The 27,198-nt window shown below is 50.8% G+C and overlaps 1 protein-coding gene across 1 annotated transcript in view; it reads left to right on the forward strand.

Moving 5' to 3' along the window:
• The window catches only part of LOC118632964 (myosin VIIA and Rab interacting protein), a 181,431-nt gene extending 156,753 nt beyond the window's left edge, over positions 1–24,678 (forward strand). The window contains exons 12-17 of the mRNA XM_036266303.1: positions 7,618–7,812; positions 13,375–13,536; positions 16,602–16,706; positions 16,818–16,878; positions 18,887–19,005; positions 22,819–24,678. Coding sequence (XP_036122196.1) covers positions 7,618–7,812; positions 13,375–13,536; positions 16,602–16,706; positions 16,818–16,878; positions 18,887–19,005; positions 22,819–22,851 — 675 coding nt within the window. The 3' untranslated portion in view covers positions 22,852–24,678. The remainder of the gene's footprint in view (positions 1–7,617; positions 7,813–13,374; positions 13,537–16,601; positions 16,707–16,817; positions 16,879–18,886; positions 19,006–22,818) is intronic.
• The last annotated feature ends 2,520 nt before the right edge of the window (positions 24,679–27,198 follow it).

Raw genomic sequence — 27,198 nt, forward strand, 5'->3', positions numbered from 1 at the left:
AAGTCAAGAGTGATTTAGAAATGTTTAGGGAAAAATCAAAGAGGAATGAAGAGGGCCTGTCTATTAAGATACTGTATTATGGCTCAAAGGCACAATGCTTAGATTTGTGAATATTGATAGAAGATACAATGAGTCAGTCCAGAGTCTATCCTAGAATATATTACAGTTGAACTCACCATTTATGTCATGATTTCTACCCCCCTATCCCCTCTGGTTGTGAAGCGATCACTTCTTAGTCAGTGGTGTTGGGGCAAATGTTCACTTGTTCCTTTGGGGAGGGGAGGCCTTCATTTCCAGTCCGGTGGAGGAACACCAGATCTTCCTGGTTTGCGGGCCCAGCGATGCATTAGGAGACAGCAAAGAGAGACATGCCCCACTTCCCTGGGAGAGGGGTGCACCCCAGCTCTGGAGTCTGAAGCCCTGTTCATTCACCACGTAGTCAACAAGCAGTTGTCGGAGGAGAGCTGCCGCCCAGCAGGAATGCGAGCGGAAAGGCGCCTGCTCTGGGGACTTGACTTCTGCGGAGGACACAGCAGACGAGCACCTGCACCTCCAGGGGACGATGGCAGACGGGGCCTGGTGAAGACGAAGCAGGGCAGTGATGGGGGCGGCTTGGAAGGAGGTTGAGTCCTGGGTGGTCTGGCCCTTTCCGACCAGGGGTCTTTCAGACTGGGAGCTGAAGGACAAGAAGGAAAAAGTCAAGCAAAGATCTAATGGACAGGCCTGTCAGGCAGACGGACACAGGCAAGGCCGTAAGGTGAAAATGACCCTGACAGCTTCGGGGAACAGATGACAGATCCAGGGTGGCCGGAGCGAGGTGGCCAAGGGGACCGCGTTGGGGGAGTGACAGGGGCGGGGCCGGAGCAGGCGGGGCCCTGTGGGCCATGCAAAGACTTCCGCTCTGTTCTGGACCAGGGAGGAAGCGCCTGGAAAGGTCTCAGTAGCAGACTAACAAGGAGGACCTTACACCTACCAAGTCACCCTGGCTGTCACGTGTCACCTCCTTTCCCAGTGAACGTGGAAGGTGCTTTCTTCGGAGCCGAGCGTGTGTCCGTGGCACCCCGGTTACCACCAGCAGTGAGGGACGGTTTCCAGTCAGTGTCAGAAACCACTTTTCTCTGAGGAACGGCAAATAGACAAACACAAAAATCATGGATGACAATCACCTCCTCATACAGGAAAGGGAGTCCCACCCGCTCTACACCTGCCAGGGAAGGCTTGGTCAAAGGGAATGGCCCTGGCCAGTCTGGCTCAGCGGTCAGAGCGTCAGCCTTCGGACCAATGAGTCCTGGGTTCGGTTCCGGGCAAGGGCATGTGCCTCAGTTGTGGTTTGTCCCCGGCCCTGGTCAGGGTCATGCGGGAGGTAACCAATCAATGTATCTCTCTCATGTTCATGTTTCTCTCTCTCCTTCCCTCCCACTATATCTGAAGATAAAATGGAAAAATATCCTCGAGTGAGGATTAAAAAAAAAAAAGGTAATGCCCCAGCAGCCCCCTCCTCTCTCGCCCTCACCAGGTCCTGCAGTGGCCTTGCTCAGGTGGCCCGCAACAGGGACTCCACCCAGGAGGGGCAGGAAAATGACCTCTGCAAAATGCACAGACCAGTGGGTTTAATTTTAGAACTAAACTGCAAATTCAAAAGATTCACTTCTATAATCACCATTTAAAAAGTCTTATCATTTTCATAATGGCTTGACCATCAAAACGTAGATGAGTTAAGAAACCACTCCTAGAGAGGCCCATTGTGTAATCTGAGTTATGCTCACTTTCAGTGTGTGATATAAGCTAATTACTGGTTTCTCCCTCCTTCACCAAGCGGCCCGGGCGCGAGTCTGGGGGTGGAGAGCGGATTCTGACCGACGTGCAGGCGCCGCCGAGCGCCTTATGTGTCTTGAGAACTGAAACATATTTGCATTGAATTTTTCTAGCAGATTTCTGTCAGCTCTTTAGGAGGACATATGGAGTTTCTTTTCTTACCTTTGAAATAAAAAATTAAAAAACCCATGAAATCAGAGCATTTGGGCAAATGTCCTTGCCTGCTCTGGGCGTTTGGTGGGAGCCTCTCCTGTCGGGACTGGTTCCCTAGAGGACCGGCTGCTGGGGCGGCCCGTGGGGAGCCTGGGCTCGGAAGTCAGGCGGGCCTGGGTGCAGATCCAGGCTCCTGCGGGCAAACCCATCCGGCCCTGAGCCTGGGGCCTCCTCTGCACGGCGGAGTGATCTGCCTCACAGGACAGTCAGGGGTCATGGGCCAGACAAATGCAGCGGGCATCCCGCAGCCCAGCACGCAGTCAGGTCCGACGACTGGCAGCTCTTGATAACAAGGACAGCGAGGGCCGGCGGTGGCGCCTGGGGCCCACGGCACAGAGCTCCGGCTGCTGAGCTGGCGATCAGGCGCTGTCCGGCCCGGCCCTCCCCGCCTCCCTTCTGCCCGTCATCCTCTGCCCGGCTGCCGGGCTCTCCTGTGCGTGCGCCGCCTCACACCCCCAAGGCCCGTGTCCCTGCGTTCTGCAGCCACAAGTACCCTCTGCCCGGCTGCAGGGCTCTCCTGTGCGTGCACTGCCTCACACCCCAAGGCCCGTGTCCCTGCGTTCTGCAGCCACAAGTACCCTCTGCCCAGCTGTTTTCCGCTTCCAGTCTAACCCCGCAGCCACACGTAGCCGGGCTGCCTGTGCCCTTGGCGGGCGCACAGTCTGTTGCCCAGGACCTGTCTCTGCGCCCTGCTGCTGCTCTTCCTGCCGCCTCCGCCCGCTCTCTGGGGACAGGGACCGAAGTCACCAGCCTGCATCCCCTTCCAGGCCCAGTGCAGTCCAGGCAGAAGCTGGTGTCTCCCTGAAGACGTAAGCGCAGCGACTGGTGATGGGAAAGAGCAGATGATGTGGATGCTGTCTGAGGGCCTGGTTGGTTCAGTCCCCCAGACATTACACGGACACTTACACGTGCAGTCTAGCCTTGTCAGACGCTCCTCGAGCTACATGACGTTATCTCCATTTCACAGCTGAGGCTCCGAGAGGTTATTTCCCGGGTCACACAGGCTGTGTCCCCTGAATTTCCCAAGCCTCATCATCTGGTGTGTGCAAGTGAGGAGGTCACTTAGCATCAGTCCCCAACAGGAAGCCACAAGACCACAGCACCCCCACCACCACCACCAAACTTTCCCTCTGCTCTTTGGGGGAATCTAGGGGAAGGTTCTCCTACATGTTCATGAACATCCCTCTCACAGGGGTCTGCTCAGGGCCTCATTGACATCTGGGGGGACATCAGTACCCTGCAGGCCAGGGCTCCCTGCTGCCCAGGCCCACCCTGGGAACCGGGCCCTGCCCAGATGCCCTCACACAGGGCTCCAGGTCAACAAGACCAGGGCTGATTTGTGACTTTTCTAAAGCCCCAGAACTAGCTCTCCATGGGCTCCACCGCCACCCATAAAAACCACTTAAAATCATATTTTACAACTCTATTGGTATTGAGGTTAATAAATTAATAGTATGTATTAGAACATGTTCCTGAACCTAAGAGTTCATTTTTTTCTTTCAAATATAAAAGAAATTAAACCATTTTCATGGGCCCTTAAAAAAGGGAGGGCCCGAGGCTCCATGCCTGCTGAGCCCAACGGTAAGGAGGCCCTTTGCAAGACCCTGCCCCAGTGGCAGCCCCCTCGCCACTGGCCCTTCCTCCGTCACAGAGGGACCCAGGCGCCTCCCAGCATGCTGCGTGCTCCTGCATCGCACAAAAACTAGTGTCCGTGTCCCTTCAGCTTTTCTGATTTAGCCTTTTTGTTCTTGATATAGGTGAAAGAACAGTCCCCAAGGTGGAGCTAGGAACATCCTTCTTCTGCCCCAGATACCTGTACCCATCATTCAATCCCCAAAGCTTTTCCCCCGCGTTGCATTAGATTATGTCATAGCAAGGCTACTACCAAGTTGTATAAAAAGATGCCCAGGCCTCTGTCACAGCCCCAGTTCATCACGCACAGCCGGACACCAGGTCTGTTTTGGCCCAGCTGAGACAGAGCACACGCGTACACAGCCCCAGGGTAGGACTGGGGCCAGACTCGCCCCTCCGTCATTTCAGTGTGTTCCCTCTGTTCAGCCAGGCGCCCAGGGAACCCCTGCTGCTCGCCTGTTCGCAAGCGTGAGCCGTGCAGTGAGGGGCCTTCCCCTTGACTCCTGCTGCAAAGGAGTCTGCCTTTCCCTGTCCAGCACGAAGCCCTGGAGCGAATGCGGACACTGGGGAGATCTCGGGAGAACCTGCAAGGGCTGCTAATAAGCAGGTCTAGCTGGTGTTTAGGATGAGACTATTTTCTTCTGTAGAATTCTGTGGACTCAGAATCTGCCCCTGGCAACACCTTGTATTCTGCAGGTCTTTGGAAAACAGTTTCTAAGGAAGTGTAAACAGGGGGAAAATTGGTTTCTGGAAAATTTGATGTGAAGAGAAAGTCCCTGGGGACAGGATGGAGAGCTTGCTAAGGATGAAGTTTGTGTAGAGTGAGACAAAATGTGCCGAAGTCTTGCTCTGCCCTGTGTTCCCCAGAAAGGAAAGAACAGTACAGCTTGGATTTATGACTTGGATTCAACCTGTTTCTTTCTCAGGTCCATTGCAATGGCCCCTGTGGCTGGGCCCCAACCTCGGGGTGCAGGTAGATGCCTGTCCGCTGCCTCGCTGAGTGAGGGAGGACACCCCACCTTTGGCCAAGAGGGATCTGTGGAGTGTGACTTAGCACCTTCCGTACCCCAAGTGATGCCCTGGCAGTTTCAGCCCCAACGGCTGTGAAGTTGATGTTATGGATCTGATGTTCCTCGTGGGGCTGTGTCCCTGCCTGAGCCCTAGAAGTGGACCCTCGGGCTCTCAGCGGTGACCGTTGGTCTGGGGAGACGGAGGAGGGTGGGTGCGCCGAGCAAACACCGCCCCTGGAAGCACGTGCCCCGGGAGAAGCCACTCGGGCTCACATGGCGTTTCCAAAGGGAATCGCACGCGTCCGGCACTTAGTACGATCGGTTGTTCAATCTGTATTTCTTTGATCGCTAGAAGGTTGGGTTTGGTTACTAACTGGGGTCACTGCCATTTTCATTCCGTTGTCTGTGGGGCCTTTGGCCACAAATGTCTGGCCAGCCTTCCTGGTGTGCATCAGCCCCTGTTCCATGTGCTGGTTTTCTGCACACCTTCCCCTCTGCCTTGCTAGACACCAAGGCATCACCCGTGACCCTCTAACCGCTGGAGTCCGTCCGCCTGCAACAGAGAGCGCTCTCTGCCGTGCAGCTTGCGTGGTCGGGGCTGGGAGCACCAGAGCAGGACGGGTCCTCAGCTCTTCATTTCTCCCCCCCCACAGGGCTCCCTGCCAGCATTTAATCTGAACAAAACCCTGTCCAGCGCTACGCGCAGCGTTACTCAACATCACTGGAGCCGGCGCTGTCTGCTGCCGAGCCTGGACGGGGCGGGGAGCAGGACGTTTACGTGACTAGTCAGGGTTAGCCCTGTAACAGAGTCATCTCCTTACTGGGCCAGGGAGTCCACTAAAGAACAGCGAGGCTGGGTGTCCTGCTCCTGCCGCACAGCCAACAAACTCCCAGCGGTCCTTCCTTCCAGTGCCCCCAGCCCCGAGCACACCGCCACTCCTTTGCAGCAGACAAGAAACACAGATCCCCTGCAGGTGCTGCTGAATTCCGGCTGGCGTATCCCAGTACAGAGCGAGACTGGGGACCACCACACAGCTAGATCTTGTCCAGTTTTCACAGGATTATTTCTCAGTCACTTCCCCTTTAAGCAGACCACAGACCTTCCGGTGAAGCGGTGGGGCTGGTACAGACCAGCTACATGGGGCTCCTCACTCGACTCAATGGCAGGAAGGTGTGTCTTCTTGTCAAGTGGCTGGGGTCGGGCTGAGGCAGGCCATGAGGACAGGGACTTGATCCAGTGTCCCAGCACCTAGAACAGAGCCTGCACACCATGCCCCCCCCCCCCAAATATATAAAATGAATGGTGCCGACTGCAGACATGCTGGAAGTGCATATCTCACAGATGGTGTCCTTATCCGAAGAGCATGCCTCTGGGCCACATTTGGCTGCCAGCTCCTATGAGTGAATAACAAGGCATTTGTGCATGTAACGGAACAATGACTCCCAAGCAACACTGATGGCCAACTTCTTGCTTCGATGTTATATGTTCATAGACTCAGGATGCAGATCACTCTTCGGCTCAAGCACCTTTATGTCCTTTCCATGAATAACCTTGGCTTGTCCGTGACCCTGGACCAAGTGGAGATGGGTATAAATGTTCTCACTTTCCCTTCCGTCGTGCTGTGGTCTCGCTTTTTGCCCCCTGAATCTCGTAGGCATAGATCTTTCTTTTCAAAAGATGTACAAGGGCACCTCTTCTATGAAATAAGGGGCAAATTTTCTAAATTCACACTTTATTTATTAAGCGAAGGGTAACAAATCTTCCATAGCTACAATGTTGCCTTTTCTAAAGTGGACTTAAGCCAACAGTGGCAACTGTTTTGTGCCAAAATCATCTGGAGCCCAATTCATCTCCAGAATCAGCCACTTCAAGTTACAGGGCCCTGGATACTGGGACGCCACCTCTGCAGGTCTTTCCTAAGGAAGAGTTGTAGGCCCGGCTGCTTCTGTGGGTACCGCCTTTATCTGACGAGTCTGGGTCACCTTCCCGCCATCCCTTTCTCCTGGCGCCCAGACCTTCTGAAGCTTGGCTGTTGGTTGAGTCAGTCAAGCGGCTGGTGTGGCGCAGACAGGCTGGAGAGGAGCCCACTGAGCCCATGGGCCTTTACCCTGGGGTGGACTGTCAGGTGTGAGACCATGTGCCTCCGCATGGACCCCAGTGACAGCTTCTAAACTGTGGATGCAGCCACTCACTTGCCCCTGTGGTTGAGGTGGAAAGAAGTAGGGAGGGGGAACATCACCTGTTAGGGAAACAAAAGCTTTTCTAGAACCCCACCCCCCCAGGCTTTCCCTTCAGGCTCATTGGTCAGAACTATGTCATGTGACTGCCCCGGGCTGCAAGAGAGGCTGGGAAAGGAGTCGTTTTCTGTCCAGCCTCTGTGGTGGAGGAGAGCCAGGGAGACTGGGCCAGGGAACAGGTGGGTGTGAGTTAACGCAGTGGCTAGCGAGGCCCTGCGGAGAAACTCCTTACTCATGGTACAGATGACCGAAGTGAGCTCCCGAAATGGGATGTAACTTGGCCAAGGTCCTGTAACTAGATGCAGTTGTTGCCAGATCCAGAAAGCTACCCCCTGCACCGCACGAGGTGGTCATTGAACAGTCTTTGACCAAAGCTCTGTTGAGGAAGCAGAACATCGTCCAGAAAGTGAGGTGGTGGGTATAAAGCTCGCAGCGGTGGGCGGAGGACATGGTGAGCTCCCAGCTGAGCTTCCCTCCCTAGGAATCTGAGACACGTCGGTGTGAGCCCAGACGCTAGGCCAAGCCCAGTCAGGCCTCCTCTGAGGTCCCGCCTGCTGTGTCGGTTGACTCCTTCCTTTGGCACAGCGATGTCTGTGTGTGTGGCAAAGGAAGCTCTCTCATGATGAGCGCCATGGTAACGTAGAATTTCCACGTCGTTGTTAATGTGCTCTTCTTGTCTTCTGTCTCCTTCTGTCATTGGACCAAACAGAAGTATTCTGCTGTTTCTCTCTGCAACATCTCCACAGAAGTCCTGAAAGTCATCAATGCCACGGAGGAGTTGATAGCAGAGTCGACAGGGCCCTGGGAGTTCCCACCTGTCCCTCCGGACAGAGAGAAGGGGCCATTTCCTCTTGGGACAGACCAAGTGAGACTGGATGAGCAGCTGACCTCCCTGGAAGAAAACGTAAGATGATGTGGAGGTGCCTTGTCTAGGGCGAGCGTGTGCGAAGACGCAGCTGATGAAGTTATAACTCATCACAAAGCAAGCAGGGACCGCCAGAGCATCCGGCATTCCCAGGGAGGGTCTGAGGCTGGGGTCCCAGAAGTAGCTCCTGAGATGGGGATCTTCACACAAGTGATTTATCAGGGAAGTGCTCCCTGGGTGGGCTGGTAAGGGAGTGGGGAAGCAAGAGAGAGGGAAGAAGCCGGACGAAGGTGGGGTCTTAGGCAAAGGGTCGCGTCACCCTGCTCCTGCAGGAGCTCTGGGGCCTCAGCTGCATCTGAGCTGTCCTCGCCAAGGCAGGGGAGCTGGCCCTTCCTACAGCCGGCAGGCCCGTCAGCCTCTCGGGTGCAGGCAAGGTGTCTGCCGCAGCCCAAAGGCAGTCCCCTGCATAGATCTGAGCCGTTGGGGACAGAAGCACGCGGAAGCTGTGGGGGCGCGGGTGGGACTGTGCAGAGACTACGAAAGGATGTGTGGGGACCCAGGTAGAGCCCCTCCAGCAGCACCACAGGGAACGAGGGTGGCCGTCCACAGGACTTGGGTCCTCCAGCTGGCCTGCCTGCTTCACGGACAAGCCTGCTGTAATAGAGTGTCTGTCCTTCTGACTTGTGAGGACAGAAAGAATGTAATAGATTCTTACACGTAAGTACCCACAGTCATTGCTGAGTATTTCAGTAAAGGTCCAAGGAGAATTTTCCAGCACTGTAGACCAGGGGGGACACAGCGACGGGACAGGCGCTGCTCGGGCCGCAGTCACCATCACCAGCTGGCATAGTCCTGCCCACGAAACTGGTATCAAATCAAGTCAGCTGACTCATCTTTGCAGACCCAGCAGAGTGAACCCCGGTTTGGGGGTGCTCTAATGAATGTTGTTCTCGGAAATCAGGAACTGTTATTAGAGGAAATTTTTGCTAAAAGTTGAAAGAACAAGTCAAAATAACCCAAAGTTTTGCCCAAAAAGCCAGTATTTGTTTCACTTTCAAAACTGACGACTCTCTCCCTTTGTATTTCCGTAAAACCTACGCATATGTCTATCGAAACACTCACCTCACTCTGCTGTCCTTCTGGCCACCCATCTGCCTCCCCTTAGAGCGGCGCCATTAACATTTCCTGTTAGCATCTCTTTGTTGTAAGGGGCTGTAGGATGTTTAACAGCACCCGGTCTCTCTCCATTAGAGGCCAGGAGCAGCACCCTCCTCGTTGAGACCACAAAGGTCTGCAGACACTGTCAGATGTTGGAGGGGGGCGCTGTGGGGAGGTGGAGGCAGAGCACCCCCAGGTCAGGAAGCAGGTGTATCAATTCCCGCAGAACGGGGCCTGCTGGCTGCTTCTGGGGCGCTGGGCCTCGGCCGCAGCCTGACACACCGGAGCTGCCCGGACGCCTGTCTGATGTACGACCGTCAGATGAGCAGGGTTCGTACAGAAGCGATTTGCTTCTGACGGGCAGGTCTCCGTCCCCTCAGTACGTCTGTCTGTCATGCTGTTCTTTCAGTGCTGGCCGTCCTAAAATGGCCCTAATCCTGGACACGCTGAATCGAAAAGGTAAAAAAATAAAGCTATGGTTCACCAGGAAAGGGATTTTTTTTTTTTTTTTTTTTTTACAAAGAATGGTACCAAAAAACTCCTTACAATGCGTGAACTGCTCCGAATTTAAGCGATAGCGGTCATACCCACGGCGCACCCGAACAGAGACGGGCCTCCCCGCGGCGCACCCGAACAGAGACGGGGTCTCCCTCGTCCCCAAGGAGCACGCGGAATCATGGCCTGGTGGAGTTCTTTCTCCCTCTAAGATCTTTTCATCGTGCTTCCTGTGCTTTCCTTGGGCTTGTTAACACTTTCCCTTGAAAACAGATCCGCCTTCCCCCTGACTCGGTGTCAAGGATCCCAGCAGGCACACTGCAGAAAGCCAGGGTTTGTCATTGACGGCTCCCTGTCCAGCACCTCCGAGCTGCCTCTCCTGTCCCCAAAGAGTTAACCGCCTTCTCCCCCCCCCCCCCCCCCAGCTTTCAAGTTCACCTCCATCTATGTGCTTTTGAATTTGACAGGTTTGGGAGTCAGAGAAGGGACGGTTCTTTCTCTCTCCAGCTCCCCATCACAGGTTGCTGGCTGCGTGTGCGGGGGGAGCTCCCGAGGCGGGGGAGGGCCTGGCTGATTCTGAACCCCGCCTGGGGTGCAGCTGATCCAACTGAGCCAGGCCTTTTGTCTGTCCCTTCCAAAGCCCCTCACTCCTCGCTGCCTTCTCCTTTGTGCCGAGGAGCCGGGACTGTTGGAAACAGAAAAGGCCACGCTATCTGTGCCTTCTGAACGTGGCCGCCGCAGACCAGGGCTCGGATGAAAGAGAATGTTGGCTGGAAAATGTTTCGCCTTTAAAAATACTTCTGAAGCTTCAGAGCTGCCGAAGATAAAAATGTCCCATTCACATGTCGAAGCTCCTGTTCTCCTAAAGCAGCTCGTTAATCCGTTTAATGAGGGGAAGGCTGGGGGTTTCAGAGTTCCCTTCGTCTCGGCTCTGACACTCCTCACCTGCTGCCGGCGCTGCCCTGTGAAATCGGCTTTCTCCCCGAAAGGCCGGGGACCTCGGCCAGCCCAGCCTCCCCGCACACACAATGCGGCCTCAGTTTCTCGGACCGAGGGCCGGGTCTCGGGGCTCTTGCCGAGAGCCGGAAGGAGAGGGTGCTGTCGTTCCTGTTGGGGTCTGGCTGGCAGAGCAGTGTTTCCGGACAGGACAGTCGCTGAGGTTGGGCAAGGTGGAGGGATGCTGTAGCATCCAGAGAGTAGGAGGAGGAAGCGGTCACCAGCCCTAAGCCCTGCAGCCCAGGGAGAACTGGATTCTGGAAGGGTGCCCCCTAGTGGAAGCAGTCCCCATGGTGCCCGGGCCAGGAGCGAGCAGGGGACAACTCACACTTCTTTCTTCTGCCTCTGATATCTGGCCGGTGTCTCCCATTGGCAAGTCCATCCCTAGCCAGCAAGGGAGCCTCGGTGATGAAATTCAGGTCGGTCAGCCCCGCATGGAACAGATCAGGGCAGAGAAGGATGGAAAGTGGATCTAGGGTCACTAGAAAACCACTAGCATGACCATTCTTGGGCCTGTGGTGTGAATAACAGGGACCCACAAGGGCCATCTTGTGCGTGGGAGGGACTAGTCCGCTCCCTCTCCCTCCCGTCCCCATCTGAGGACCTCTCTTATCCTCGTCTTCACTAGATGGCAGAGACAGCCTGGGGCACCCCGTAATTCCCAGCCACAGAGGCAGGGGAGGGACCACCCAGCCTCCCTCTCAGCTCTTCCCTGTAACTCCGCAACGCCAGATACGTTGGCCATGTATTCTACAGCCTGGGGCAGCAGGCACAGCGGAACTGCCCCCCTGAGGCCCCAGCTCTGCCTCAGAACCCAGGACCAGGCGAAGGATGCTGGTCCTCCCGAGGCTCTCGTCCATCCCCACAGCACAGGAGAGGACGTGGCTTCTCGGGTGGTTCTCCGACCTCAGAGAGCAAGGAGAGAAAGACTGTTCACTACCATGTAACGTTAGTCCCCAAAGCGGACGCCATGGGAGCCAAACCCAACAGGATGCTCTAAGATCAAGTTTGAGAAATCTGTCTACTCTTTCTAGGAAAATCGAGATACATGTTAGCACGTGAAAGACTCTCTGAGAAATCCTCCAGTAAAGAAATCTGCTTATTGTCTTTATCCCAGGGGTCTGACCACAAAGTCCTTCTTTAATGAAACATCTGTTCTCATCCCTTGAATCATTTTGAGAAAGACTTGTTGAAACAGCCAGTCAGTGGGGTCATAGGCAGCAGTCACGAGAGTACGGAGAGGGCGTGGTAACCATTATGAGACACTTTTTTTATTAATTTATTTTTATTCCAGATGTTTCTCCTTTTCTCCCCAAGGACACCCTTCTCCCGACCCCCTCCCCACCCCAGCATTGTAGTCTAGGTCCACTGGTTACACTTAAATGCATATAAGTTTTTTGTATCTCTTCCCTCCTCCACCCCACCCCCCTCTTCTGAGGTTTGTCAGTCTGTACCCTACTTCTATGTCTAGGAGACAAATTTTTAATTTCTCCACTCGGCTTTGAAACGTTCACTTCCTTCGAACAACAAAGTCATGTTTCTTGTTTTGAAGACAAAGACTAACTGTGAGGATCTTTTAGAAACAAGCTCTCTAATACTTGCATGTGATAACAAAACATGAAACTAAAGGCAAACTGAACCAGGGCGCGGCTGTCAGCAGGCACGTGACGGGCAGCCCCTGCGCAGCTGCGGACCCCTCCCGGCCGTGCCCTGCCAGCCGGGCAGCGCCCCAGCCCAGCGAGTTGTTCTGCTGATGCTCGGTCAGTCCGCTTCCGTCAGCCCTGCTCCTGCCTCGGCTCCACTCTGAAAAGTCTTGTAAAAGTGGCAGTTGAAACGCAGATGCGTGGAGCATGCCGAGGAATTGGCAGAGGGCACTGGGGTTCTTTCCCCTCCTCACCCAGCTCAGCCTCGCCCAGAGGGGAAGGCATGCGTCCTGGAGCTCTTGTCTTGCCTCACTTGGTTATATTCTGTCAGGTCACAGGAACTGCGGAAGGACTGATGCACTTGTCATTCAGATCAGTGGGATGGCTGTGGTGACGTGTCCGGGACTTTATGCACGTTGATGAAACCTCACCAGCCTCTCTTCCAGGAATTTCCTTCTCCAGACACGGCTGGTTCTTTGTAGTGTCGCTGGTTTCATCCCAGTATTAGTCGGGCGGAAGAAGCTTTTCCCCTGGTTGGCATCCTCCAGCCTGAATTATTCCAAAAACTGTTACTTTCTGTTTGCCCACTTTTACGGAATCTCCTTATAAACTCATACGTCAAGATATTTAATTTTTCCTTATACTACTCCCTGTATCTGATGTTCTCTTTAATCTTCAGTAACTCACACACAAAAAAACCCCTCTTAATTGACAGATAAATAGATTTTACATGCTTTTCTTAACAGCACACTATTTTCTAAGAAATAAAGGATTTTCCTACCATGATTGCAGGTTTATTTAATTCCCTTAGCCTGTCGCAAGCCAGCTGAAGGAAATTAATCAAAGATAAGCCACTCAAAATGTGTGATTGTTTCTAATTAATTTCCCCTATTTCATGTTTTTTGGAGTTTCCTCAATTACCAAATGCCAACAAACATTTTTATTCAAAAAAACCACACCATGGGTTTTGCGCTTTGTTTCTTCTGTGTTGATAGTATGATTGTTATACGTAGACACTGGACAAATTTATAATGTATGTGGCTGATGTCATGTATATTGTACTGTTTTATCATAGTTCCAAATTTTACAAACTGCTTTTTCTTGCAGGAAAGTGCAGGAGGGGGGTTGACGGGGGTGGCGTGGCCAGACCTCACGCCACCATTTCAGCGCAAAGGAAGTTTATACATCGGGGCATTCCCTGTCCTGTTCCCCAGTGTCGAGTCTAGTTCCTTCTCCCCTGAACGACAGGGTCCCCTGAAAAGCCCCACCAGTCTGCAGACATGAGCTCAAGGCTGTGCCTCCCCTGCAGGTGTACCTGACGGCGGGCACCGTGTACGGACTCGAAGGCCAGCTGACCGAGCTGGAGGATGCTGCCCGCTGCATCCACAGTGGCACAGATGAGACCGAACTGGCAGAGCTGGAGGACCAGGTGGCCACGGCTGCAGCCCAGGTCCACCATGCTGAGCTCCAGGTAAGAACTCTTCTCTCCGCCCAGATGGGAGACCACCAGGCAGAAGGAGGGAGCAGCCCATCTTCCCCGAGAATCACTGCAAAGCCTCTGTGTCTGTCCGTCCCTCCTTCCCAGCCCACTGGCATGGATGTGACCCTCCAGGACGGAGCCCACCAAATCCCCCTTTGTTCAGAGCAGCCTTCCTCTCCCCAGACTGCAGCCCTGACAATAGATCAGGCTTCTCTCCAAAACCCAGGCCTCTTTACCACATCTCTGCCCCATAGGTGGGTGTCCCTGCTTCCCATGCCACCTCCAAGACCACCCTTCCCTGACCGTGCCACACTGCTGAGTCCTTATGTAATGCCAGCTCCCCACTGTAGACGGAGAGTTCCAGGAGGACTGGGCGGTAGCTGTCTGGCTTAACACAGGATGACTCTCGTGCCCAGCACAATACCTGGCACAAGTCTGGCACTCAGTAAAAATGAATGAAAATTGGAAGTGTGGATTTCTCAGGCCGATCCTTTTTTTTTTTTTTTTTAATCCTCACCCGAGGACTTTTTTTTTTTTTTTGATATTTTGTTCAGATAGAGTAGGAGGGAGAGAGAGAGAGAGAGAAACATCAACGTGAAAGGGACACATCGAGTGGTCGCCACCCACACGACCCAATCAGGGCTGGGGACAAACTGCAACCGAGGTACGTGCCCTTAGTGGGAACCGAACCCGGGTCTCTCCAGACCGCAGGCCGACGTTCTAACCACTGAGCAAAACCGGCCAGGGCCTCAGGCCGATTCTTTACGTGACTGAGATGCAGCTGTTTCAGAACTGATCACTGTGTTGTCTGTCACTTTGGGAAGATACCTGTTTGCAGTTTTCATGGCTATTCCCTTGGTCCCTGACTCTGCATCAGAACTGACCGTGGACTAAGCCACTGATGATCAAAACTGAGGTCCATGGGCGTCCGCTCGGGGACCCACGACAAATGCTGGTTTCGGCAGTGTGGACCACCCCTGGCTCTGATATTTCTACAGACCCTGCATCATGAAACTGCCAAGTTGGGGTCCACAGAAAGACCTCTGGATAGAGCTGACACTATTGGGTGATCATTCTTTTTAAAATGAAGATTTTTATTTTAAAGAGTCCTGAGAGGGCGGGGGCGCCCACTCTCCACACCGCGGGGGTTAATGCCGTGAGCTCGGGATGGTGTCATCGGAGGGCCCTGTTGACAGTGTACTGCCAGCAAGAACAGTGGAGGAGCAGTTCTCCTCAAGTACCTTCATGGTCCATAAATGCCACCCAGCACGTGATCTTACAGTCAAAGTTATAGAGAGTAGAATCAAAACATTTACTTTCTGGGGGTACATTTTACAGCAAAATTTTTAAATGGTTTAGCAGGAAGAAATATTATGGGTATTTGGGAAGTTTTTTATTATAATAATTAGTTATTCCTGCTTCCACATTTTTCTAGGCTTCAGTTATTGAAGCCAAGTTTTATAGCAGAGAATCCTGGAGTAAAAAATGTCTATTTTTCACATATTTGAATCTGCCTATTAATTTATTATTCATTTTTTAATTTTACATTATGTTATTAATGGCTAGTGTTCAGGGAGCCTTACTCTGTCCCCGGAGCTGTGCTGAGGACGCTGGCCACTACATTCTCCAGTGACTGCCGTGGGCATTCCCAGGGGAAGTCTCCCAACTCTCGGGAGGAGGAAAAGAGATTCTTCTAGGTACTTGGTCTCTGCCTTGTGGGTGTAGGAACACTGATCTCTTTGCTTTGGCTCCAAGGAACTCAGAGCTGGACTGGTCATTCTCTTCTGTCAAGTTTAAGGGTCATTGGGTATGAAGTCTCAGGAGTAACGTGGAATATAACTGGACGGACGGACGGACGGACGGATGAATAGATAGATAGATAGATAGACAGACAGACAGACAGACAGACAAAACATAGGCAAAAATCAGCCTTCAGGAGTCTCCTTTCCTCTCTCTTTGTCCTTTGCCCTGTGGACTAAAACGTGAAAAATGAACCCCTTCTTATTCCGCAACCTGGCCGTCGGCAATTCAGGAGGCCGGCAGCTGCCCTCCCATCGCGCTGTCTGCCAGAGCAGGCCCTGTACCCAGACTGCTTCCAGGAAAGGCTGCGGGCATCGCGTTCGCACCAGCTGCAAACGACCAGGAAGTTCAGCCTGCGGCCTTTCTCGCAGGCTTGTGCCACCGACTGGACCGTACACGAGGGAACGCAGCTCTCGTGTGGGCTCTCGCTCTCGGTCTGCCTTGAGACCCTGTCGGGAGGAAATCCGAGCTCCTGGCCTTCCGATGGTACAGCCAAGGAAACAGGTGCCCAGAGGGAGGGAGGAGTTTCTCAAGGCCTCTGGGCCTGAACAGAGGTTGCTGGAGACCCCTCCCAAGACTCGGCGCTGTGGTTTGGGACTCAGGATGCTGTGGGGAGAGGAAGCCAGACATTAAGTGCTAACGTCCCATGGAAGCCTTCCCTGACTTCCCCACTCCAGATGACCCTGGCCAGGGTTTCCACTGTCCTGGGCTTCATTTATCCCCAGGGCTACTCGAACATGGGTGACATGCTCTAGAGCCACCAACTAAAAATTTAAAGTTACAAAGAAGGGCCTGTATTTTATTTCCTCACTATAGCATCAGGTACAGGAGTGCTTGGTGGAAGTTGAATGAATGAATGAGTACACATCAAAGCAGATTTGTTCTTTAAATATATATATATATATATATATATATATATATTTATATATATGTGTGTGTGTGTGTATGTTTTTATTGATTTGAGAGAGAGAGGAAGGGAGAGGGAGAGAGAGAAACAACGAGAGAGAAACATTGATGGGCTGCCTCCTGCACCTCCAACTGGGGATCAAGCCTGTGACCCGAGCACGTGCCCTGACCAGGAATCACCAGGAATCTAACAGGTGACCTTGCGGAGAATGGTCACTGACTGAGAAGCTCAACCAACTGAGCCACACCGGCAGGGCAAAACAGATGTGTTCTTTCTAGATTTATAACACCTTTAGCAAAGATTTCCCCTCCTGCGCCCTCTCCCTCCTGACTGTCTCTGCTGCTCTAAGATTTCAGATATCGAGAGCCGGATTTCAGCCCTGACCATCGCAGGGTTAAACATAGCGCCATGTGTGCGCCTCACGAGGAAACGCGCCCAGAAGCCAAGGAACCAGGTAGGTTTGTCCCTCGCTCTTCATGCGGGGACTTCGCACAGCCTGGGACATTCAGAAGATGACATTTTTTGGCTTTGAGGAGGTATTTTGATGGCTATGTTCTGTTTGTAGGTACAAACCATAGACACATCAAGACAGCAGAGGAGGAAACTGCCTGCCCCACCAGTGACAGGTACACTCAGGTTAAAACCAGAGCTGCCCGCCGGTGTGGCTCAGCGGCTGAGCGTCGACCCTGCACCAGGAGGTCGCCGGTTCAATTCCCGGTCAGGGCACATGCCCAGGTTGTGGGTCCGGTCCCCAATGGGGGGCATGCAGGAGGTGTCCAATCTATGTTCTCTCTCATCAATGTTTCTATCTCTCTCCCTCCCTCCCTCTCTCTCTAAAAACCAATAAACAGAAACTAAAAAATTAAAACACACACACACGCACACACACAAAGCTACTAAAGAATTAAGCCTGACTCATTTACTTTGAGTCACGCAGAAATCTGAGTGTGAGGCCGGCTCTAATTTTAGTTCTCACCCCGAGTTGCTCTGTGGAGAGTCTGTCTTGACTTGACCCCCCGAGAAGCAGGCCCTGGGACAGGAGGCGAGTGCAAGTCGGTTGGGAAGGCGATTCCAACGAGCAAGGGGAAGGGAGCTGATGGGGAGGAAAGCTAAGCCAGCACCAGGCACTGACCAGTGCCGGGCACTTCTGGGGACAGTCGTGATGCACCTCAGACTTTCTCGCCCAAAGAATAGGAAGACGAGGTATTTGGCTCTCATCCATCACTGCTGAAGGTTACCCCTACGGGGCATAACTTCCTGGCCTTCTGCCGGCCGCACGCACGGGCCACAGAGGGTGGCGGTGCTCACGGGAGGACGCTGTCAGAGGTGCTGGAATGGAGACCGCCAGGGAGAGCACCTCACCCGGGGGCTTCCAGCGATGCCAGCTGTGTCAGCCTTACCCTGGACACTGTCAACCACCGCCCTGGATCCAGGAGCCACATGATGACGGTGCCAAACTAGAAGTTTCGATCTATAAGATAGAAGAGTAGAAAGTCAGGAGATGCATGTTTAAATCTTGGTTCCAGCATTCACTGTTGGACAGATGGTTATCAAATGCTTACTTTATAGCCCACAAAAACGTATACAATTAAAATGTGTCATAAACCCACGAGACCTTTCTTGAAACCCTGAGGTCAGAATGTGTTTCAGAATTTGGGGACACTTAGGGGAGGGGTGCTGGAGGAGTGAAGGAGCAAGCAGCGCACACTAGTTACAGAGCGGCCACAGAGACGGGGTGCAGCCCGGGATCTCGTCAGTGCCACCTTCCTGGGCCCGCGGGGGACTTGAGACAGCGGGGCGCCACCCTGTCCAGTGCATGATTTCGAACCACTTTGCTGCACGTCTGAAACTAACCCAGCACAACAGTGAGTGTAAACTGTAACTGAAAAAGAGAAAGGTGGTGTGGCGTGTGCGCCGAGTGTTTGATTACAGCCCCCGTGTGTCCGGCGCAGCGTCTGATTAACACGCCGCCGTCCTGACAGGACAGCAGAGAACGCTCGCGCTCGGCTGCGGGCGCCGGACGCAGTGGCCGCGTGTCGGTTCGCGTCGCATTTCCCCATCCGACAGTTTGGGCTCCAGAGTTATAAGTATGTGCAATCTTACAGCCTTTTATATTTCCGAAGGGCAAATGAGAATTTATGAACTATGTTGGATTATCTCCAAGCTGCCTTTTCCCAGAAAGCTACTAATGATGCCTTATTTGGTTCATTATAAAAATATATAAACAAAATAAAGCCACTGTCAGACCTGTGGGCCAGAATGAGATTCCAAAGCTAGAACAAAAGCCTGTGTAATCCCGATACCTACTCTTTTTTTTCATCCTGATCCGAGGACATTTTTCCTTTTTTTTCAGACAGAGTGGGAGGGAGAGAGAGGGAGAGAGAGAGAGAGAGAGAGAAACATTGAATGAAAGAGATATATCGACCGGCTGCCTCCCGCATGACCCCAAGCAGGGCTGGGGACGAACCACCACCAAGGTACATGCCCTTGACCAGAATCAAACCCGTGACTCGTTGGTCCGCGGGCCGATGCTCTAGCCGCTGAGCCAAACCGGCCAGGGGTCGGACGCCTACTCTTTCTTCCTTAGTAACCGGTCGGGCCTCTGGGTGACACTTCTCATTCGTCTCCTTCTAGCTGAGAAGACGGAGGCATCTTCAGCGACCACCACTAAAACATTCAACCGCAACTTCATTCTCCAAGGCTCCTCGACAAACCGGACTCGAGACAGCAAAAGCACCACTAAGGACTTGATGGTAAATGTCATCTCTGTCCCAGGGCCCATCACCTTCACTGTAGAGGGTTCCTCCATTCTGTAGCTTGCCTGGCAGAGCCCCATCCTCTGCGTGGTCCCGCGGTCTGTGGGGGCGGGGCTCGGAGGTGATGAACACCCTGCCCGGTGCCGCCCACCTCTGATACATGGACACATCCCTCCACTGATCTCCACCTCCTCCCAGAAACCAATTTTGATGTAAGAGGAATAAAAATGTGGACACAAGCCTGTAAGGTCTGGTTCAGGTGGAGGAGTTTATATGCTCTTTTTGAACGGTATTCCCTCTTCCTTAAATTTCCTGTTAGCCATTGTGGTCCTGAAAAAAGTCAGCAGCTGCCCCTAAATGAGGCAGAAGAAGGGGACAGAAGATAATTGCACGAGCCCTGGCGATCATATAGAGAGGGCTAACAGATTATTTGCCTAAACACCAACAAATGCCTCAGAATTTTTGGCAAATGCTTGATGCTCCTTATAAGGACATGATGATCCCGCTGAACTGCCTCAGTGGTGCCACTAAGCTCAGGGCAGACAACGCCTGGGGTGACAAGACCGGAGCAAGGACAAATAGAGCCTGTTGCTTTGACGCGTCACCCATCTCTCCCCTCCCCGTCCCCTCTCGTCTGTCTCCTGGGCGCAAAGGCACCGGTAGTGGCACACGCTGGGCGCTGGTCTGTCAGGGACCGTATGGCCGTGGGGCCGCTGCCTTTCCTCCCTTGGTCAGCTGTCACCCCTGACCTTTCAAAGTCCAATGACCCTGCTCCTGGCCATTTTCTTCAAAGAGCTAAAAGGGGAGACACTAAGAGGGGAGACCAGTATAGACCAGGGGAGGAATCTGTCATAAATCAGAAAGTTCAAAATAAATGACCCTCCATGGGGCTAGAGTGGAGATCGGTGGTGGCCAGGGCTGTGGGGACAGGGACAGGAATAATGCTCAGTGGGGAAGGGGGCTCACTTGGCGGCCGTGGGGATGTTTTGAAACCACAGAGTGGTGGCCGCATACAGTGTGAACACACTAAGGCCACTGAATTGTTCACTGTCAGAAGGGTAATTTTATGCTATGTGACTTTCACACTAATACATTATTTTTTTTTAAATAAATTACCTTTAAATAGCACAAAGAGGTTAAAAATGAAAATATGGATAGTATTTTCTAAAGAAATGCAAACAAAAGAGAAAAGACAAATATTACTTTCAAACAAGCTGTAATTCAAGACAAGAAGCATTTGGAGAGAAAACGAGGAGGGAGGGTGTTTTCATTTTGGTGAAATAAAGTGGATAACTCGTGAGCCTTCCTGGCAAACAACAGAGCAAGAAAATGTACTGTGCCGTGGTGGGGGACTGTAAAATCCCCTTGGTTAAGGTACTTATCTAACTTCGTACTTTACAGAGAATTCACTGTCTTTCCAACCATCAATGGACCACTTATAAAAACTGATTTTATACCAGCTACAAAGAAAGCCTCAATAAATCCCAAAAGGTAGAAAGTATAAAACTACCTTCAGTCCTGGCTGGTATGCACCGTGGTTAGAACACCCCCACCCCAACCCCCGGACCTAAGGGTCTTGGGTTTGATTCCCATTCAGGGGCACAGATCTCAGTTGCAGCTTCAATCCCTGGCCCTGGTCCCTGGTCAGGGGCGTGCGGGAGGCAACCAATCCATGTGTCTCTCCCACATCGAGTTTCTCTTGCTCCCTCCCTCCCTTCCACTCTGTCTAAAAATCAATGAAAAAATATCCTCAGGTGAGGATTAAAAAACAAAACAAAAAACGACCTTCTGTGACCCCAATGCCAAAGATAACCCAGAAGAGCACTCCGTCCGGTAGAACTTCCCGAAGTATCGGAAGGCCGCGTGTGGCGAGCGCTTCAAGTACGGCTCCAGCCTGGGAGGAAGTGACTTGTAAATGTCTACTTAGCTTTAAGTAGTCTCAATGTGAACAGCCACGGTAGTAGCAACCACCACATTGGACAGGGCAAATCTAGAAAAAACAAAGTTAAAATAAACAAAAGCCCTATTTTGATTTGTAAAGCATGTGTACCCACATACACAACTCCCCAATGTACAACACACACGTGCAGACACGGTCCCAGGGTGCTGTGAACTAGAGAGAAAAGCAAGTCCACAGAGCATTCAGAAAACGAAACATTACTTGTGTCTTAACAAATGGGACCCACATGAAACTACACTAGTCAAATTTATAGCATTAAATGTTTCCTTTGTTCTTAAACAAGGAAGAAGCCAAATGAATGAACTGGACATTGAATTCCAGACATCAAAGATGAACGCAAGAACCAATTAATTAAAACCAGAAAGCTACAGAAATGATCGTACTTGAAGAGTTTATTCTTTGGAAAAATAGAAAATAGAATTTTTTTGTAAGCCAAATCAAGAAAAAGATAAATAAAAACAAGAGATTATAATAGAGATGTAAACATTTTTTTATTTAAATATATAAATGTGATGTAAATCTGTGCTAATAAATTTGAAAGTCTTAATTCTAATAAAATCAGAATCCAATCAGAATATTAGTGAAAAGTGGTTGAAGAAATAAAATTTTTAAATTGATTAAACCTTCAGAAAACTATTCTCTGGGCAAGTGGTTTTGCTGATAAATTTTAAAGCAACAGTTAATTCCCATGCAATATAAAATGTCTCAGAGGGGATAAAAATGGAAAACTAAAAGATCCATGTTGTGAAGCTAATGTAACCCCAACTACCAAAGCCTGACATGGCTGGTAAGTGTGTATACACGCTCCATGTTCACACACACACACACACACACACCACCAATTGTACTTCCTCAGAGAGGTGACACACATGACATAAAATATTAGCAAATTAGACATAACGGTGCATTAAATAAATGATCAGGTACATGCTACAGGAATGCAAGAACACCTTTCATATTGAGATGCTGATTAATAAATCATATCAATAGTTCAATAAGAAAAGCCATTTCTCAAATTAATTTATAGCTTAATCCAACTCTCATTAACATCTCAGTGGGATTTTTTTAAAAGTTCACATAGAAATAAATCAGAAAGAATAGACAAAAGCATTCTGCAAAGTTAAAGTGATTTTCCTGCCAGAATTTCAAACCAATTAAAAGCTGTAAAGCAACAATTTTCAACCTTTTTCATCTCATGGCACACACAAACTAGTTACTAAAATTCTGCAACACACCCAGAAATATATTTTTTTGCTGACCAGACCCAAAAAAAAAAGGTATAATTTTGATTCATTCATACCGGATGGCTATTGTTGTGTAGGTTGTTGTCATTGTTGTATTTGGCAACCTGAGGGAAGAGAGGTCAGTGCCCTGACTCAATAGTCAGGTAGTCATGTTTTAAAAATCCTTGCTGCACACCAACTGGTCGAAAGTTGCTGCTGGAAAGGAATCGATGATGAAAGAACTAGAACAGAAAGCTCAGATCTAGATACAGGCACACAGAAGATGTGTCCTATGGATTTTTTTAAAGCATTAGGAACTAATGCTTTAAAAGGTAGAGATTTTAAAGGTAGAGAAGGTAGAGATTTTCTTTTTTTAATGTGCGTGGGAAATTGCCAAGGGGGCGGCAGTGGGAAGGGCACCGATTTGCCTTATTCCACGTACCCAAAGAAACTGTAGGTGGATTAAGATGCACATGTAAAAAACGCATCACTCTTTAAATATTATGAACTACTGAACTGGTCGATGGGCATGAGCACCTTGTATGATACAGACAAGCAGTAGCCGGTTTTAGCCGCCTCTCCTCACTTTGGCCAAGTGGCTGAGAGTGTGCTCCTTGTCTGCCGCAGGAGCCCACCCCGGAGTCCGCTGTGATGTATTAGCGCCATGGAACCCCACTGCCAGTGACCCACTGCCTCCGGCCGTACACGACAGTGCCTTGACCCAACAGCCATTGACTACTGTATGGATCTCCACCTGAGGAGAGGGCTGTCCTGATACCTCACCCAGACAACGGTCCCAGACTTCAGCATCGCGGTCTTGCCCACTCCCTGCCTTAGGCTCCCAGCAGAAGCCAAGACAGAAAACCACGACGCTGGCTTCCAGCAGCAGAGCTCCACGTCCAAAAGTGCATCACGTCCCTGTTCGCTTTGCTATTGTCTCGTCTTTGTGATCCTTCTTTTTTGATCCCTTTGATTCAGCTGGAATTCCATATCAACAATTTGTCCAAAGAAAAATGGTTGGGGTTGGAGGGACGGTGGAGGGAAGGGAGATGGGCATTATCATTTAATTCATCAGCGATTCTTATTCATCTCACACAAGCATCTTTGTCTTGCAGATGCTAAGGGAGAAGTGAAGGGCCCCAGTAGTGAGCACTAGGGACTGTCAGAACGGGAGGGTGCTCAGCCATCCAGGAGGAAGGTCTCCCTCCAGCCACCTCCTTCCTGCTAAGCCCTCGCCCATTATCCCACCAGCCATCCCATTGCTTTGCCGTCACAAGCCCCCGAGTAGAAAGCTCTGACTCACCCATATGCCATGCCCAGGTCCATCTGCAACAATGGCTCATTGAGAATTTAGGTTCTTCCTTGGGCTTCCGGAGACTTCCCCCACTCTAAGCGGGGAGGGGCTTGAGAAAGCCCACCACCGGCCAAACTGCAGGGCACTGTCCAGAAGCAACGTGGCGTGTTAGCGAGGACTGCATCTGACCGAGGTTTAGGTCAGTGCATTATCGCAGACTACAGCCACATGGGAAAATGTCCTCCAAAACGTATCTCCCAATAAATACTCAGCAAAAGTAGTAAAATGACCTTCAAGACAAAAATAGTTAAGGAATAGCCAGAAAACCTACAGGACAAACTGTGAATTTAATGGACACAAGAGTTGATACTAACTCCATGTGTCCGGTTTCAAATGCATGACTATGTAGACTGTGTTTATAAAAGCAGATGGAACTGGAATTTCCAGAATTTGATGCTGCTGCTCGTAGGATCTGAATCTGAGGAAGAAGGCAAAGCTGGGAGGCAAGGGAATAGTACGATTGATGTTTATCATTCTTCTCATTTCATCCTTAGAGCAACCCTATTCAGCAGGCACCGCCATTTTTCAGATTTGGAAACTGAGGGCCAGAGAGATTAATTTGCCAAAGTCACACCTGTCAGCCAAGTGTGATTGGAATGCCTCGCCAAAGCCCGTGTGTTTCAACTTCTGTGTTCCGCCGCCGCCGCACGTTCCCAGACCTGGCGTGCCGTTGCCATGTGCGCTGTGATGCGTTACTGACGGGGGTCTAACTGTCTCCCGATAACACTTCTTGCCGATGCTGTGTATGTCTTATCCAACAGAAATGATGCCTTCGGAATGGAGTACATCTTTGGGTTTTTGTTCTGTTGGTAGAATTCAAAGCAAACAAATTTGAAAAACACAACAAAAAAAGATCTGAGTTCCAAAGAGAACTTTTTTTTTTTAAGAGGCATGAAAAGCAACTACTGTTGTGTGTTACAGTGTTAAAATATTCAGTTTTCCTGGACAAAAATGTGTACTGTGTGAGCCTTGCAAAAAAAAATCAAGAAAAGCAGCAGCAGCCTGCTCTATGGCATTTGCATTTTTATAAAGGTTTCCTTGTGCCAAAAACGTGCAAAGATTTAATTTACTATTTAAAACCATGCGCATATGTTATAGTTCCAGAAGAATTATTTTGTCATCAAGTGATTTTGATCTCCAGTGTCAATATTTATATTTAGATTAATTTTTATAAATGAAAATATTTTAATGGTTTGAGGGGAGGAGGACGATAGGACCGTCTTTGACGACTTCTGAAAGTTACGCTTGCCTTCATGTTATATGCACATTGCCGAGAATTACTGTCAAGAGAAATGATAAAGAAGTAAAAGTCATTTATGAAAATAATGTTTGTAGGTGTGCGATTTTTTTGTTTGTTTCTGTGTTTGTCCTTTGGTTAGGAGAGGCTGGGAGAGAAGAAGGGCTAGGGAAAGGAGTCAATGGTTGGTCATCGGAAAGGCCAGCGTTCAAACCACGGTTGCCCCATGTCCCCAAGTCCTTCCAGTGACACCATTCACCTCTCTGTGGCCTGTTCTCCTGAGCAGAATTTCCCAGCGATCACCTCTACTGAGTGGTCTCCCAGGTAAGACTAGCAGTTCTCCAAGCAGGGGATTGGGGGTGGGGGGCATGGAGGAGGCATGTGACATTTTGATCGTCCAACATGGAGGGGTCATATAGAGGAGAGTGGCCAGGGTTGCTGCTAAACATGCAACAATGCACAGGATAGCCCCCCACAGCCAAGACGGTCCAACTCAAAATGTCAGTGCTAAGGTTGGAGCTGGGGTCGGCCCTGGAGGTAAGCCTCCACAGCCGTGGAGAAGACGCCAGTCTCTGCAGGGACTGTGGCTGAGCAGGAAGCAGGTTAGGGACTCCCCTGGAGTCCTGCTCCAGCTCAGGGTAGTTGTCCTGTGCCTGTCCCGGCCAGAACACTGAAGCTAGACACTGTCCCCCACCACCCCCAAGTAGGACTAGGAGCCCTCCGTTAACCTGAAATGATCGAGTGGATGAAAACACTACAGAATCCAAGAGCCTTCTCTGCCTGGTGGACTAAGGCAGCAGTCCTCAGAATCACCTGTTAAAACACAGACTCATGGGAGAAATCCCGTTAACCCCGTCCTCAATCTGCCTTTCTCTACACTGCCATTAATGTGCCTGGCACAATAATGTTTGCTAAACATTGTGACAAACAGGCTCACATTAAAGTTGACAGGTCATTTCAGATGGAGGGGGGAGGGGGTAGTATCAGGAGACCCATCTGGGACCCTCTCTGTGCAGCACTTCCTGGCCAGAATTCCTGATTTCTCCGTCCTCCCACTCCACCTCCCCATCCCCAGAGGATAGCCAGACAGTAAACAAGTTACCTGAGCATTCAGCCCCCCTAACCCAGGAGCCCCAAAAGCATGTTCTGTGCAACCATCTGCACGGACAACCTGAGTTTTCAAGAGAACCAATTGGAGTCAACAATTTGAGTGTCAAGACTGATGGGCAGCTATGCTCAAAAAATGTACCGCTCCCTGGTTGGTCGTGTGGGTGGCAGCCACTCGATGTGTTCCTTTCACATCGATGTTTCTCTGTTCCTCTCTCTCCCTCCCACTCTACCTGAACAAAAAATGGAAAAATGTCCTCGGGTGAGGATAAAAAAAAAAAAATGTACTGCTCTGCTTGCTTCTGGGTAAACAGGAACAGAGTGAAGATAACATTTTCCCCTAAGAAATAAGTGCTTGGTTTTCCTTGACCTCCCCCCCAAATATTGTGACCCAATATTCAAAGCATTGAGGCTGCCGGAAAACAACTGGGTTCCACTCTTAGACTTCCCATTTTGCTCTGTGGCGGCACCTCATGTGTAAACGGGGTCACAGATACCTTCCTCGTGGTGTTGTGAAAGGGTGAGTGAAAGAAAACATGAGAAAGTTCCCAGCAGAACATCCAGTAACTAAGGTGCTCAATGCTAGTTTCCTCCTTTTTCTCTGAGGATAAGAAAATCATTCAGATATCAGTACCATGACTTACTATGCAAAACGCTGTGCTTCAGTTTCTCTGTTCTCAGTAGACAGGATTATTGTTCTGCAACCATTCGCTCCCTCGAACCCCCTAGCTCTGGAGTGCGCTACCCCACCCTACTGAAGTTGGGCTTGGCCATGTGACTTGCCTTATGGTTAGTAGAGTATACTTGGCCATCTTAGTCCTTTCAGGCTGCAGTAACAAAATGCCAGAGATTGGGTAGTTTATAAACTATTTCTCACAGTTCTGAAGTCCAAGATTAGGGTGCTTGCCTGGCTGGGACCAGGTAAACCTGCTGCAGACTGCCAACCTACACTGTATTCTCACATGGCGGAAGAGGGAAGGGATCCCTCTGGAGCCTCTTAAGAGGGTACTCATCCCAATCATGGGGGAGCAGCCCTCACAACCTATCACTTCCCAAAGACCCCACCTCCCAACACCATCACCGTAGGGATTAGGTTTCAACATATGACTTACGGAGGGAACAAACCTTCAGATCATAGCGTTCTCAACCCCTGGTTTGGACTTGGCCATGTGACTTGCTTTGGTTATTGAGATGTTAGAGAAGAAGAGGTACATAGGGGCTTGAAATATGTTGATGGACTTGGGTTTGTCTGCTTACCTTTTTCCATTCGCTATGAGAACATGCCACAGGGAGCCCACTGGTCCGGGGA

Source organism: Molossus molossus, unplaced genomic scaffold (genome assembly GCF_014108415.1).
Source record: "Molossus molossus isolate mMolMol1 unplaced genomic scaffold, mMolMol1.p scaffold_m16_p_18, whole genome shotgun sequence".
NCBI classification, from domain to species: domain Eukaryota; kingdom Metazoa; phylum Chordata; class Mammalia; order Chiroptera; family Molossidae; genus Molossus; species Molossus molossus.